The sequence below is a fragment of the Fukomys damarensis genome, unplaced genomic scaffold, assembly GCF_012274545.1.
Source record: "Fukomys damarensis isolate Sample0158 unplaced genomic scaffold, DMR_v1.0_HiC HiC_scaffold_17, whole genome shotgun sequence".
Classification (NCBI taxonomy): domain Eukaryota; kingdom Metazoa; phylum Chordata; class Mammalia; order Rodentia; family Bathyergidae; genus Fukomys; species Fukomys damarensis.
This window is the reverse complement of record NW_022900929.1, coordinates 10,772,435-10,786,342: the sequence shown is the minus strand read 5'-3', so window position 1 is coordinate 10,786,342 and position 13,908 is coordinate 10,772,435. Positions and strand designations below refer to the sequence as shown.

At 43.5% G+C, this 13,908-nt stretch overlaps 1 protein-coding gene across 2 annotated transcripts in view; it reads left to right on the top strand.

Moving 5' to 3' along the window:
- Positions 1-13,908, top strand: part of Vps41 (VPS41 subunit of HOPS complex) — a 158,560-nt gene that overhangs the window by 128,031 nt on the left and 16,621 nt on the right. For both annotated transcript variants that reach the window (XM_033764837.1, XM_010610865.3), the window contains 5 exons: positions 2,993-3,120; positions 4,606-4,750; positions 6,432-6,473; positions 7,004-7,054; positions 9,272-9,409. In XM_033764837.1, the coding sequence (XP_033620728.1) occupies positions 2,993-3,120; positions 4,606-4,750; positions 6,432-6,473; positions 7,004-7,054; positions 9,272-9,409 (504 nt within the window). The remainder of the gene's footprint in view (positions 1-2,992; positions 3,121-4,605; positions 4,751-6,431; positions 6,474-7,003; positions 7,055-9,271; positions 9,410-13,908) is intronic.

The window sequence follows — 13,908 nt, the reverse complement described above, 5'->3', positions numbered from 1 at the left end:
TATTTGATTTTGAATTAAACTGTCACACAATCAAACAGCAGTGTTTCATAACAACTTCTAAATCACGTTGGAGGAATTTTTTGCTGCTAACAGAACACTAATGATCAGATTACCCACACACAACCCCACAAACTGTACCACTTTGGACTGCTAACTTCTCATTTTTCTTTTTTTCCCTAAAAGACATTACAATATGCTTTTCTTAGAGCAGTGAAGCTTCATGATTTGTTTGCATGGAAGTTCTAAGCAATACGCATATAGCTTTGTCCATTAATTTATAACCCAGCAGAATTGTTTTAATTAGGTTTTCTTCCATAATAGTAATGACATGTGTAAGCATGTTAAAAGTGGGACAATCTCTGTGATTGATTCATTGATTGGTTTTGGTGTTTTGAGACAGCCTCGCTTTGTACTTCAGGCTGGCCTGGAACTCGCTCTGAGTTGAGGCTGTTACGTGGACAGGAAAGAAGGAAAATCGAAACTTTCTTCCTTCGATAATGTTATGTCTGGTCTCGAAGCTGCTGACAGCTTGAAGTGGCAATCTTCACAGCATGTTTAATCCTACACATTGCCCAGAGTTGTAAAAAAAAAAAAGAGACTTGCCCCAAGGTATCATTTTTGTTCCGTGAATATTTTGAAGCTCCAATCGAATCCCCTCCCCAGTCAAACTGCAGTCATGTTAATGAGTAGCCTAGTTGCAGTGCAAATGCGAGATACATTTGTTGTTCTGGTCTTTAGTTTTGGTCTCTTGCCATCCTTTCTAGGAGTTACATTGGTCCAATTTGGGTGAAACTTTTGTGGAAAACTATGTTCCTGATTCTTTTTTGGTGATTTTTCTTCCTACCAAATCCTAATATTTTACAGAAACAACTTTTACCAGACTTTTCACTCACAAGTAACATCTAAATAAATCCGTTAAAGCATTGGTGGAGTCATTTAATATAAATATTCTTCTAGTAATTGTACATTTTTACTGCTCATTAGTGCCTCTGAGTATGTCCACCCCCACCCACACACAAGTGCTCAAAGACCAGTAAGGAAATTCCTCTGTTGTACTTTGAGTTAAAAAATGTGAGAACCAAAGTTGGGAATCAGGAAGGCAGTTACTATTTAGGCTACTGGGTGGGAATCAGCTGCAGGAGGGAAACAGGATCAAGTCAGGGGGTCTGGAGTTTCTCTCTGAACTACAAAATTTGACATCCAGAGATAACCAGGTTCAGAGGTAGGGATAAGACGAGCCGAAGTCCTAAGTCCCAGTATGAACCAGGGTTAGATGCCAGAGTGGAAGGAGGACAAAGGAATGACGATGCCAGGTGATGTCATTGTGGGAGCAGCTCTTCCCCAAGCAAGGCTGCCATGTACAGTTGTTCTGGCTGTGCATTGCACAACTGCATGCCTGGAGCCAATGTACATAGAGGGTGGCAATGAAAGTAACTTAGATAATATGTCAAAGATGTCACCCAGTTATGACATTAGAAGAAAAAAAAAAGGTCCAGGATGGATGATTATAGAGTGAATCCAAGCATTTTATGAAAGGAATAGCGTGCCTTTCTCAGTTGTACAGTTTGTGAAATAAGGGCATAACTTGGGTGTGGTAGCGCACACCTGTAATGTGAGCATTCTGGGAGGCTGGACAGGAGGAACACAAGTTCAAGCCCAGCCTGGGCAATTTAACAAGACCCTATCTTTTTTTAAAGGGGCTAGGAATGTAGTTCTGTTGGAAGGCCCTAAGTTCAACCCCCTGTACCAAAAAATGGACAAAAGGGATAGGTATTGCCATTACCCAGGATCAGTAAGTAAGATTATCCATGCCTGCCTTTGCTGCCCTGTAATTCACAGTCAGAAAATTGACACAATGTTTATGGACCAGAGTTTTCATCATTTTGCTCACTATTTTACGTGAACACTTTTAAGCATTGTTTAAACTAATTGTATTTTGTTTTTGCATTGGAAAAACAAACCATTTTCTCTCCATTCTCATTCCCAACATTGGGCATAGATTTGTGTGGCTTTAGCAGATGCAGGGTGTCTGCCCCCCCAAAAGCAACCATCCACTCTGAAGCAAGCACTACTGGGCATCGTGTCCTGTAACCCAGGGCATTTCTCACACTGAACCCAGGCAGAGCATCTGAGCCCAAAGGCAGACCCCAAGTTGCAAGTCCCTGTGCTTCTGACCAACTGGCTGTAAATCAAGGTTCTCAAAACCCTCAGGCAGACACCATCTTACCAAAGAGGATATTACCAGCCCGGCGATATAGATCGAGATGTACAGGGCAAGGTATATGGGAAGAACACAGAGCTTCCATGCCTTCTCTTGGGGGGCCTTCCTTCCTCCAGGAATGTTTTTGTCTTTGATCATTTGGAAGTTCTCTGAACCTGCCCTTTTGGGGTTTTGTGGAGATTTCACTACATAGGCATGATTGCTAGAAAAGTGGGGGGTAGAAACCCAGCAAGGCCTGTCTGTTCAGACTTTCTTCAGCATTCTTTCTTGGGGTGTGGACAGGGCCCATCTGGAGTAAGGAGGGTCTTATAGCCCATGATTTAAGTTTATATGGTGAGTTAATCAGCTTTCTCATCAGTGGGGCACAATATCCAATGCCTACAATCTAAAAGCAGAGGGATTTGGTTCATGATTTCAGAGGATTCAGTCCATGGTCATCTGGCTCTGAGGCAGGAACATCATGGCAGAAAGGTGTGGTGGAGCGAAGCTGCTTAGTTCATGGCAGCAGAAAGCAGAGCAGGGGAGCAGTGCCATAGAGGAAGGGGCCAGATACAGACCCCAAGGCCACACTTCCATAACCCACCCAGTAGCGCCCAGCTCTACTAACCAAGGAGTGACTCCCAAGCCAATCAAGTTGACAATTAAGCTTAGCCATCACAAGTGGCTTTCCTTGAGAAGGGGTTACAGGCCAGGAATCATGGACAAAACCCAGTCTGTACATGGCATAATATCACACCTGGTTCTTCCTTTTCTGCTGTTCCCTTTGCTTAGGGTTTTGCCACATTGATCCGAGAATGGCCTGGAGATCTGTACAACAATTCAGTAATAGTTCAAGCAGTTCGAGATCACCTGAAGAAAGATAGTCAGAACAAGACTTTACTTAAAACCCTGGCAGAACTGTGAGTATATTTCAGTGTTTCCTCTTTGCAAATCAACCTACATTGAAAAGTGTTTCATACTTTAGTTTTGGTAAATACCAAATGCCTAGTTTTACAAATGTTCCTATACTCACTCTTAATAAAAAACCTTTCATAAGTCTCAAATGAATAACTAGAAGGTGGGGACAATGTGTAAAACTAGAAATGTGATGTGTCTCCTGGAAGAGGGAAGAGGCAGTGGTTAGGAGACAGAAGGCCAGGGTGCCAGGTGTTAGACCCAGGGCCACATGGTCGGCTGGTTCCATGGCTGGAACATCATGGCAGAAGGGCGTGGTGGAGCAAGGCTGCTTAGTTGCTAACTGCCAGAAACAGTGGGGAAAAGAGCAAGAGAGGAAGGGACCATGGCTGCTATAGTGCCCAGGATCACACCTCCAAGCAAAACAGCTTCCTGGTGGTCAGGCTCAGAATTCTGTTATTCTTGAAGTCATTTAATCTTACAAACATCAGGCTCCTTATTTATAAGGTCACAGGTAAGGATTCCTCATGGGATAATTCTGAGCTTTAAGTGAGATGTCACAGCAGAGACACAGGCATGGAGACTGACCCCCAAGTCAGGGCTCAGGAAGTAGAAGCTTCATTGGTACATTTACTATTTATCGGACACCTTCATCTGGCTTTGTGCCAGAGGCCTATGATTCAAAGAAAAGATACGCCCTCCAGAAGCCTGAGACCAGAGGGACACAGAGTAGCCTGCAGGTCTATCTAAGAAGACAGATCCTACTTCAGCCCCCCAACCTCCTGCCTCCACACACTTCTTCCTTCATCTTTGTCCCAGACTGGGACAGTCCCACCAGAGTGGCCTGGGTTTCAGGACTGAGTTAGATTTTCCATAGAGGAAGGAAGTCATGTTTGTGCATCCCAAGGAGAATACCATCCATTTTCTCTTGGAAATGCTGTTCTGGGTGCCCCTTGCATCCTGCAGCACTATTAATAAGGAACAGACAGTATAACTGCTGTTTGATTGGCTTTCCTGAGCCAGCTTAGGGACTTAACCAGTATGAAAAAACAGTGTTTCAATAGAAAAGCACGTTTTAATTTTATATACGTCTCAGATAAGTTTTGGGAATATAACCCGTTTGTCACCTTGAAACAACTTTACAAGAATTTGAACTGTTTTTTCTCTTACTAAAATTAATGTTTCCTTCATTTTGGATCATAGCTTCATTGTCAGATATATGGATTTCTGTAAAACTCTTAAGATTGAGCCCTTAATAAAGAAAAATTTTATTACTTGAATAGTATAAATATAAATAGTATGAATGCTGTTTCAATGAAAGGCAAGATTCTGAGAAGTAATTATTGGTCATGTATGGTTAAGTCACGAGGAATATTTTTCAAAATAAGCTCAATGTTTCTCTCTGAAGAACGGTTTCAGTTTTTAATATCATAAAGCATAATGTGTATATTTTAGAGCTGTAGATGAATAATATATTTTCGTGTTGCCAGGTACACCTATGACAAAAACTACGGCAATGCTCTGGAGATCTATCTAACTCTGAGACATAAGGACGTTTTCCAGTTGATCCACAAGCATAATCTTTTCAGCTCTATCAAGGACAAGATAGTTTTGTTAATGGATTTTGATTCGGAGGTGATGTGCTCATTAGTACTGATGAATTACTGTACTCTTCCAAGTGTTCAGCCATTAGACATCTGCCGAAGGCCGGGCCGGTGAAGGAGCAAATAACATCGCCCCATGCCAACCATGCCGGGACCACTGTGACCCTAACACTAGATGTTAGGTTGATTTGGTAGCCGGCATTCAGTAAAAGAAATTATAATTTGATGAGGAATTTTTAAAGATGTGTGTGTATAAATTTTTTTAGTAGAACAGCTCATATAATTGATAGAAACAAAGAAATGAGGACTATGCTTTGGCTCACTTAACCCTTTTAATCTGTGTCCCAGAATGAAAGATTAGAAGTTTTGGATTAGGTCAACATACTGCTGTTAACATCCCTTGACCTCCACGGGTCCAGAATGGGGGTTTCCATTGGTCCAGGAAATGTGGAATGTGCATTTTATTGCAGTTCAAATCTGAATAGCAAGTTGCTTGTCTAATGAAGGGACGCAGCCTCCACAGCTCATAGTGGTTCTTACAAAGTGAAACAAGCCAGTGGGTGTGTGCGTATGAGTAAGTGAAATAGAATCTAATTTTAAGTACTGGTGCTAGAAATAGCTGGCTTCATGTAACAATATATCCTTATTGAGAAAATTGAAATTTTAGATAACTCAAAAAGCTCCGAAAGGATCAGTGTGTGTTTCGATTATATTGTACTGTATTAGGCGTGTTATGTACAGTATTAGTCACCACAAACTTAGTGGCACCTTAGGTTGAAGGTAGATCTACCTCTTCTCTCAGAGATGCTTTAACTGATTGTTGAGTACTGAATCAAGTCTTTAGGGACTACAAATTGCCAAAGCATTATGATGTACTGGTAGAGAGGCTCTGCTTCTCCGGCAGAGCATGGTTAAGAGAATGAGATACTTATATAAAAATTAATTACATTTTCTCCAGATCCATTCTCCCCCCAGGACTAGTATTGAGTATCTGGTATCTAAATGTAGCTACAAGAAAAAATATGAATGAGTGGAAACTAATTGCTATTCAAGAGTTTGAACAAAGTTAAGGAATCAGAGTTTTCTCATGAGAAGAGACCCATGTTTCACAGAACAAAAAATAAGCTTTAACAACAGTATGTGGGTATTTGTGTGCCAGGGTGTCTTTCCACTACCTCTTGTCATAAATTACTTTGGGTTTCATGAATGTTAGAGTTGGCTAAAGTAAATCTTAAAAATCCACAATCTGTCATTTTGAAAGGTGACTTACTCTTTCTGGCTCATCCCCTTTTCTCCGTGTGAGACCAGCTCCTCATGACTGTGAAATATCACAGGGAGACTCAGTCACAGTTCAGGTAGTTAGAAGAAAAGTACATTTTTGTGGTTGGTGGTGAGCTCCTCTTCATAGCTGCTGAGTTACGGGAGAACATGTGAAGATACCAGAGACTTCAAGGGAGATATGTGTAGTTAGGATATTTGGTATTTGCTAAATGACAGCAAGGCACCATCTAGTAGAATGCAGAACACACAGGCCTTGCATGAGGACACATTTGAAAATGCGCTCCTCTACAGTAGCATGTTCCATAAGGGCCGCTGTAAAGCTGAATGGGGAAATAGGCCCTCTACCTTGACCTGTGGTCGTGTATGTATGACATTGTCTTAGTGTCCTCACACAATGGATTTCAATGACTGGCTGTTTTTTTATATTTCAGAAGGCTGTTGACATGCTTTTGGACAATGAAGATAAAATTTCAGTGAGTGTCTTTTCCTATTTCTGTGTGTGTCCATTTTCTCTTGCTAATAAACTCCATACCTCAGACTGGGTAGGTTATAAAGGAAAGAGTTTTATTCTGACTCACAGTTCTGGTTCAAGGCTGAGAGCCTCGTCTGATGCCGGTGTTCTTGCTGCCAGAGTGGCAAGGCAGTGTGGCACATCACATGGTGACAGGCAGGAAGGGTACGTGGGAGAGGTCAGCAGCACTCTGGAGAGTCACACGCGAGACCATGTAACTACCCACTCTCATGGGACTTAACCTCTAAGACATCAGCCTTAATCCCCCACGGTGCAGTCGTGGCCCACCCCCACTTCAGTACCGTCACATGTGGGGATCGAGTGACAACAGGAGTTTCGGAGGGGAAAAAGACATGTTCAAACCATAACATTGTGTCTCTAAATGAGTATCTAGAGCCACATCAGCTGTAAGGGACAGGTGTTCGTCAGATGGTTCTGCAGCTGTGTTTGTGTACTCACAACTCTGTTTTTAAAATTTTGTTTTTCTCCTAGATTAAAAAGGTAGTAGAAGAACTAGAAGACAGACCAGAGTTACAGCACGTGGTGAGCCTTAGTCTCCTCTTCAGCACTTTTCATTAACAGAGGGTGATGTGCTTCTCCATGTTGGGGAGAATTCTTCACAGAAACTCTTTACAGAGGTCAACACCCAGGTTGGCCATTTGACCAACAAACAGTAGTGTGGAATTACTGAAATGTTGCATAGACCGGGGACATCCAAGGCTGGGGGTTAGTTGCGGTGCGGGCACTTGAACTTTGACTGACAGTTAAATTGTGATTTTGAAAAGTTACATTCATTTTTTGTGTTACCAAACCATGCCTAAGAGTGAGCCCCTTCCCTCTGCAGTTACCATGAAACTTCGCCCTGTCATAAAGTGTAGCTAAAGCCAGTATTGCACTGCAGGTAGCCAGTTCTCCCACCAAAGAGTACCACAGATGGAGTGTAGAGCCTCACATTTGGGCCCTCACCCCACTGTAGCTGACCTCACCTCTCACATGGTCTTGCTGGCTGTGCCTTGAAGCCTGTTAGTGCGGATTCCCTCGGAGGATGCTTGGATGCTATGCATTGCTTCACTGCAGGCACAAAGCAGTAGGAGACATTTTCTGGGTTCTATAAACATTTAAGAAAAGGCTTCAGTGGACATTGGGATCATGCCCATAGGACCAGTAGTGTCAGATACTGTGAGCAGACATCTGCCTTCGCCCATCCCCTTGCACCTCGCACGGAGGCCTGGGAGTTTCTATTCAGAAATTTCTTCATACTTTGAAGCCCTTAATGGAATGTGAGGTATGTTTTTTATGATTACTACTTTTGGACTCTTTTGCTCAGGGTTATAAGAAGTCATTGTGTGTGATCAAAAAGCTCATGATCACCTGCTTACCAAGCATAGCTTCACTCTGCTGGCCCCCTTGGGAATTTGTTTCTAAAGCAGTAATTTTTGGCCTGCTTCATCCACGAGACGGGGTGTGGGCGGCAGCACAGTCAGGCAGTGTGAAATGGTGCAGAGGCCACACTGCAATGGCTCGTCTTCCCTGCCAGGTGAGGTCATTCCTCTATCAAGTCAGCTAGCAGATGTGACAGCGCCCCTCCCCATTTTCTTCCTGTGCACAGTGTGAAATGGTGCAGAGGCCACACTGCAATGGCTCGTCTTCCCTGCCAGGTGAGGTCATTCCTCTATCAAGTCAGCTAGCAGATGTGACAGCGCCCCTCCCCATTTTCTTCCTGCTTCCGGGACCAGGTGTCCCTGCCTACACACTGCCCCAGGTCCAGTGGACTGCCAGCGGTTGGGGGTCTTCCCCAACAGATGAGTTCCCTCCTGTTACTTTCCTGCCTCAGGGAGATGTGAACAGGTAGCCAAGGAGTGGCTTCCTGAGATACATACATTTGTCACGGTGTATACAGCCACACAAATCCAACTGCAGCACGGCATCAAGGCCAGCCTGACCCTCTGTGTCCTGTACAACACCTGGCTGCCTGCACTGGACTACATGCCTTTTTACATTTCTAACTTCGACAGCTAATTTCTGAGCACTGCACTGCATTTATAGACTTCATCTTACCAATAAGTAGAAAGTATTCACTCTCTTTTAAGTTCTCTAACTTTCTCAGTTAGGGTTAGGAGTCAGTTTGGGAAATTAGTTCAGAACCGTGGTATTCTTGATTTTTACTTTTGTTTGGTGTATTTTTCTGATGTTGCCAATATGGGTAACGTTTTATCACAAACAGATCTCACTAAGATGCAAAAGAGGAGATGGAGAGTGTGTGACGATCTAGCTCCTGTCACTGGAGTTCTGAAAACCATACTCTTGTCCCCTGATTCTACCTACTCCCTTTTACATGAAAGGAGAGAATTGTCATGTAGGAAGACCTCTCATCAAGCGTTTTACTTGCAAGGTGGCGCAGATGATGGTAACAACAGCTACTCTTGTTAACACTTCACCTTGCCTGGTGTCTGCCAGGCGTGGCTTGGTGTGATTTAGAGGTGCTAACTCATTTAACCCTCACCACAACCCATTGAGCACTTCTGTAGGTAAAGAAACCGCATCCCAGAGAGGGTAGTGACTTGCCTGAGGTCACCCAGTTGGGGGAAGAGCCAGGTCACTCGGGAATCTCCTTCCTGCTCCTCCACCACCTGGAGGTTTTCTCTGCCCACCTCTTGTCCCCTTCTACTCGAGAGCTGTTCACAACTGAGTGTGGCAGTGCAGATTAGGCATTGCGCTTTTCTTATTTCAGTGCTCACCACTCATCTATGTTCCATGCAGTATTTGCACAAGCTCTTCAAGAGAGACCATCACAAGGGGCAACGCTACCATGAGAAGCAGATCAGTCTCTATGCTGAGTATGATCGGCCCAACTTGCTGCCGTTTCTCCGAGACAGCACGCACTGCCCACTGGAGAAGGTAAGACGGGGGCCACCCACAGGTACAGGACAGCAGCAGAGCTGTTTGTCCTGCTTGTCTTCCACCTCGTTCCCGTGTCCCTGTCAGGAAGCAGGCAGCTCAGCCAGGCCAGGGATGAGCACGGAGTCCTGGCAAGTGAGGTTTTAGCGAGGGGCTTACGCATTTCTTCAGTGGGCTTAGCTGGAGCAAAGGGTCCAGGGTCTAGGGACTCAGCTCAAGTGATAGCAGGAGTCTTTCCACTGTGGTCTGAAGCGTTTTTTAGGGTTTAAAATGTTAATTTTAAAAATAACTAAGCCATTCCTTAACTACTGGAAGCATGAAAAATAGTTTTTTAAACTGTTAAAGTGTCTTTTTTCAGTAATTTCCAGACGTGTTCATCAAACACTAGTCTGCCTTTTGCAAATCTAATTCGATGGTGCCTAAGAGTAGTGAAGGGAGGGCATCAGCTCTTTAGGTTTGGCAGATCTGTACCTGAATGTTTCATACCTAACAGCACTCACAAGGTGGCAGTGTTTAAGTTCAGACGAATGGAGTTGGGAAAGGCAAAGTTTATAGACTAAGTAAAAAAATGTAAAGATTGGTTCAAAGATGACAGTGTTGGGATTGGGTAGAAATCAATCTTTAATTTACACTTGAAAGGTTTTTGTTAGTTACCCTCAGAGTTCTCTTAACTTAATGCTAAATCAGGAAAAGGACCATTAAAGTAGTAGTTAGCATCATTTTTTTGTTCAACTCCTGTCATTCTGCTTTTTCATTCTGCCACTGTGCTTTTTCCATATGTGTGTGTCTGCTTTAATAATCTCGGACCCCCACCCCTGTACCAAGAAATAAACTCAGGACCTTGTGCTTGCCAGGCAGATGCAGCACACTGACTACATCCCCAGCCCTCCCTCTTCTTTCCTCTAGAGAGAGCACTGTGGTCCAAGTACATTCAGAAATCTAAAATAAGGAATCACACTTTTTTGCCATATTCATGTTAGTGTGTCAAATAGCAGAAACATTCTGTGTACTAGAAATATTTCATTTTTATACTTTACTCACATTATCTAGATACTTAGTCTCTACTTTCTCAGCTGTGAGGGGGATGATGGAAAATCCTGTTTGAATCCACTCATAAACACTTAATAATCTATGAAATTCAGATTTCGGAGCCTCGCACCCGCTGTGCACTGGATGATGCCCCCCTCTTGTTTGCAGACCCTTCCCTGGGGTCTCACGTGTGTTAGGCCATACGAGAGCGCCTGTGTCACCGTCCTGTACAGTTCTCTCTGGAAACCTGCTCTCTCCAGCAGGGGCGGCACTGTCCCCACATCACAGCTGAATATTTGAAGTGTGGCTGGTGCAGCCCAGGATCTGAATTTTAATCAGTGTAAATTCAAATAGCTTCATTTAAAGGGCAGGTGGCTGCTTTCTTGGACAAGTCTCGTGAGGCACAGGGCTACAAACTCTTTTCCAGTTTGAAGCAAGCGTGTTCTCATGCATTCTCCTGTGCCCAGGAAGAGTTGGGAGTTCTTTGCATTTTTAAGTGGTGTTTGAATTTCCAAGCATAAAAGTGATTTGTGGATACCTTTTAATACAAATCTTTTGAACAGTATACCCACTGTTACTGAGACTATCTGTATACATTCGTCCTGTCCAGTTGCATCGGCATTCTGTGTATGTATGACACAGTCACCCATGTTAAGCTATAACCCAGGTCTTCTGACATCAGGTTTTTTGCCCTTTTTCTTTCCTTTTTTTGTTTGGTTTTGGTTTTGGGTGTTTTGCTTTTTGCAATACTGTGGATTGAACCCAGGACCTTTGTACCTAGGGCTTTTGCACAGAGCTGCATCCCCCTACCCTTTTTTTAAAATTTTGAGGCAGGGTCTCTACTAAGTTGCCCCGGCTGGGCTCAAACTTGTGATCTTCCTACCTCAACCTCCCAGAGTGCTGCTTCCACTTGCCTTTCCTAAGATCACTGCTGCAGTGTAGCATGGGTAAGACGCCACCAGCGTTTGCAGTGACAAAGGCAAGTGAGAGAGCAGAGGGTGCTGTGCTCGCTGGGACTAGGTTCGGCTCCAAGTGGGAGTTGTGAGAATCATAGCTCAGCAGTGCATCCCTGTAGTTCTCGGCCTCATGGGAGGGAGGGCAGCCTGCTGCCTGGTCGGAGAGATGGCTGTCTTGCTTCCTCAGCTCGTGGGCGCTCGGCCTCAAGACCTGTGCTGGTGCCAGACTGTTTCTGGACGTACTGACTACCCATGGGCTACCAGAGGCTGCCCTGTTCTCTCCCACAGCTCCTTGGACCTGGGTCACTCAGCTCCCCTCTGCTGGGGTGGCTGTGAGATGGGTTTGTGTTTCTCAAGTCACACACCTGCCTCGAATCTGTTATGGGGGGAAAGCGGAGAATAGCGAACTCTCTGCCACCTAATTTTAAGGTGTTTTTTTTTTTTTTTATTTGTATTAGTACGATTGCCATACATAATGATTACATACGTTGTGGGGAAGTGGCACATTACCTAACATTTGGTTCCTTTTCTTCAGTCCTTTTTTTGAAAATTTTTTACCAGCACCATATCCATTTAGTTTATAAGTCCTTGCTGAATTATTGTAAAACAGATTAAGAGCCAGACTAATAGGCCAAAAAACATAAAACCACATGAGACAATTATGCTAAAGGTACACTTTAGGATACATTGTCCATGCAGGGTAGCAATAACTTTCTCTTTTTTCCTGTTGTCTGTATTTATTTTGCACTTTGTATGTTGGATTTCTTACATAAGAGAACCATGCAATATTTAAGCTCATGTGTCTTATTTACTTCACTTAAGATTGTAGTCACAAGGTGCATCTGTTTGCTTACCAGTGACTCGATTTTGTCATTTTCTGTGGCAGAGTTGTACTCCATAGTGTATAAATACCACATTTACTTTATCTATTCATTCGTTGATGGATGTAGGCTGCTTCCAAGGTTTAGCTATTGTGAATTGTGCTGCTATAAACATGGAGATGCATATATCACTGTGACATGATGTCTTTAAGTATTTGGGGCAGATGACCAGAAGGAGAATAGCTGGGTCAAATGGAATTTCTGGTTTCAGTTTTTTGAGGAATCTACATTCTGTTTTTCATAGTGATTGTACCACTTTACATTCCCACTAACAAGGAAGAAGGGTTCCTTTTTTCCCTGCAGCTTCACCAGCATTTTGGTAGATTTCTTGATGATAGCTGTTCTTTCTTAAGTAAGATGGAAACTAAATGTTAATTTGCATTTCTCGAATGGCCAGAAATGTTGAACATTTTTAAATGTACTTACTGTCTATTGGTACTTGCTCATCTGAAAAATGTTGTATTCATTTCAGGTGCCCATTTTTTAAATTTGGTGGGATCTAATTTTTTTTGAGATCTTTATATATTCTAGATAGCAGTTCTTTGAGGAGTAGCTGGCAAAATTTTTTTCCCATTCTGTAGGTGTCTCTTCACCCTGTTTCTACCACCTGATGTTTAAAAGTATCTTGTGAGTCATCAAGTGATGTGTTTCTTCCTCCTTGTGACCTTCAGATATTCTTTCTTATCTAAATGATGTGTGGACCTTAAAATGCTCCTGGTTCCGTACGAAATGCTTGCTTTTTTTTTTTCCTTTTCTGCTACACTGATCTGTGATCAGCCTTTTTCCTGCCCTGTAGCTAGTTTGAAATACATATCCTCCCGGAAGAATTTTAAGTCAAAAATCAAAATGCCAAAACCAGTTAGTTCCTGCTGTTATTTCCCAAGATAGATCACTGAGCAGAGCTAATTAACTTGAGCTGTTCTTTTTGATTCTTGTTTTTAAAACCACCTTGGCTAGTTTTTAAGTGACTACTCCTCAATATGTAATAGGCAACTTGCTCTAAAAATCTTTACTGACCATTCATTAAAGAGGGAAAGACTTGTTGCTGGGCATGGTGATGCACACCTGTAATGCCAGCACTCGGGAGGCTGAGGCAGGAGGATCACTGTGAGTTCTAGACCAGCCTGGGCTACATAGAAAGTTCCACGTCAGTCTCAACCTACATAGTGAGACAGTGTCTCAAAAAACCAAAAATAAAAAAGAATTGTTATTGTTGCACACCTACTGTGGGCCACGCATGATGCAAAGCACAGGCTCAGTGTGTACGCAGTCCCAGTGGAGGGAAATTCAGCAAGTCACTGCGTGATGAAGGCTGGTAACGAAGCTGTGTCCCGGAGGCAGGAGAGGGCAGGCCGGGACTCACGCCACTGTTGGGGAATGCAGGGTGGAGCCGTGGCTCACTGTGAAGATGCTTGGCCCTAAGAAGTCATGAAGAGGGGCTGCGAGGTCCTCTGTCCCATGGGATGGCATCCAGTTCGCATTCCATCTCTTCTCTGAGAAGGGAGCTTCCTACAGGAGGATGTGAGTTCCTTTTCGGTGCCATCCCTTGTGTTCTGCTGATTGTGGAACAATGTGTGGCCACATCTCTGTCACCCTCCCCACCACCCCTGGGTGGACTCAGGCTGCCTCTGCC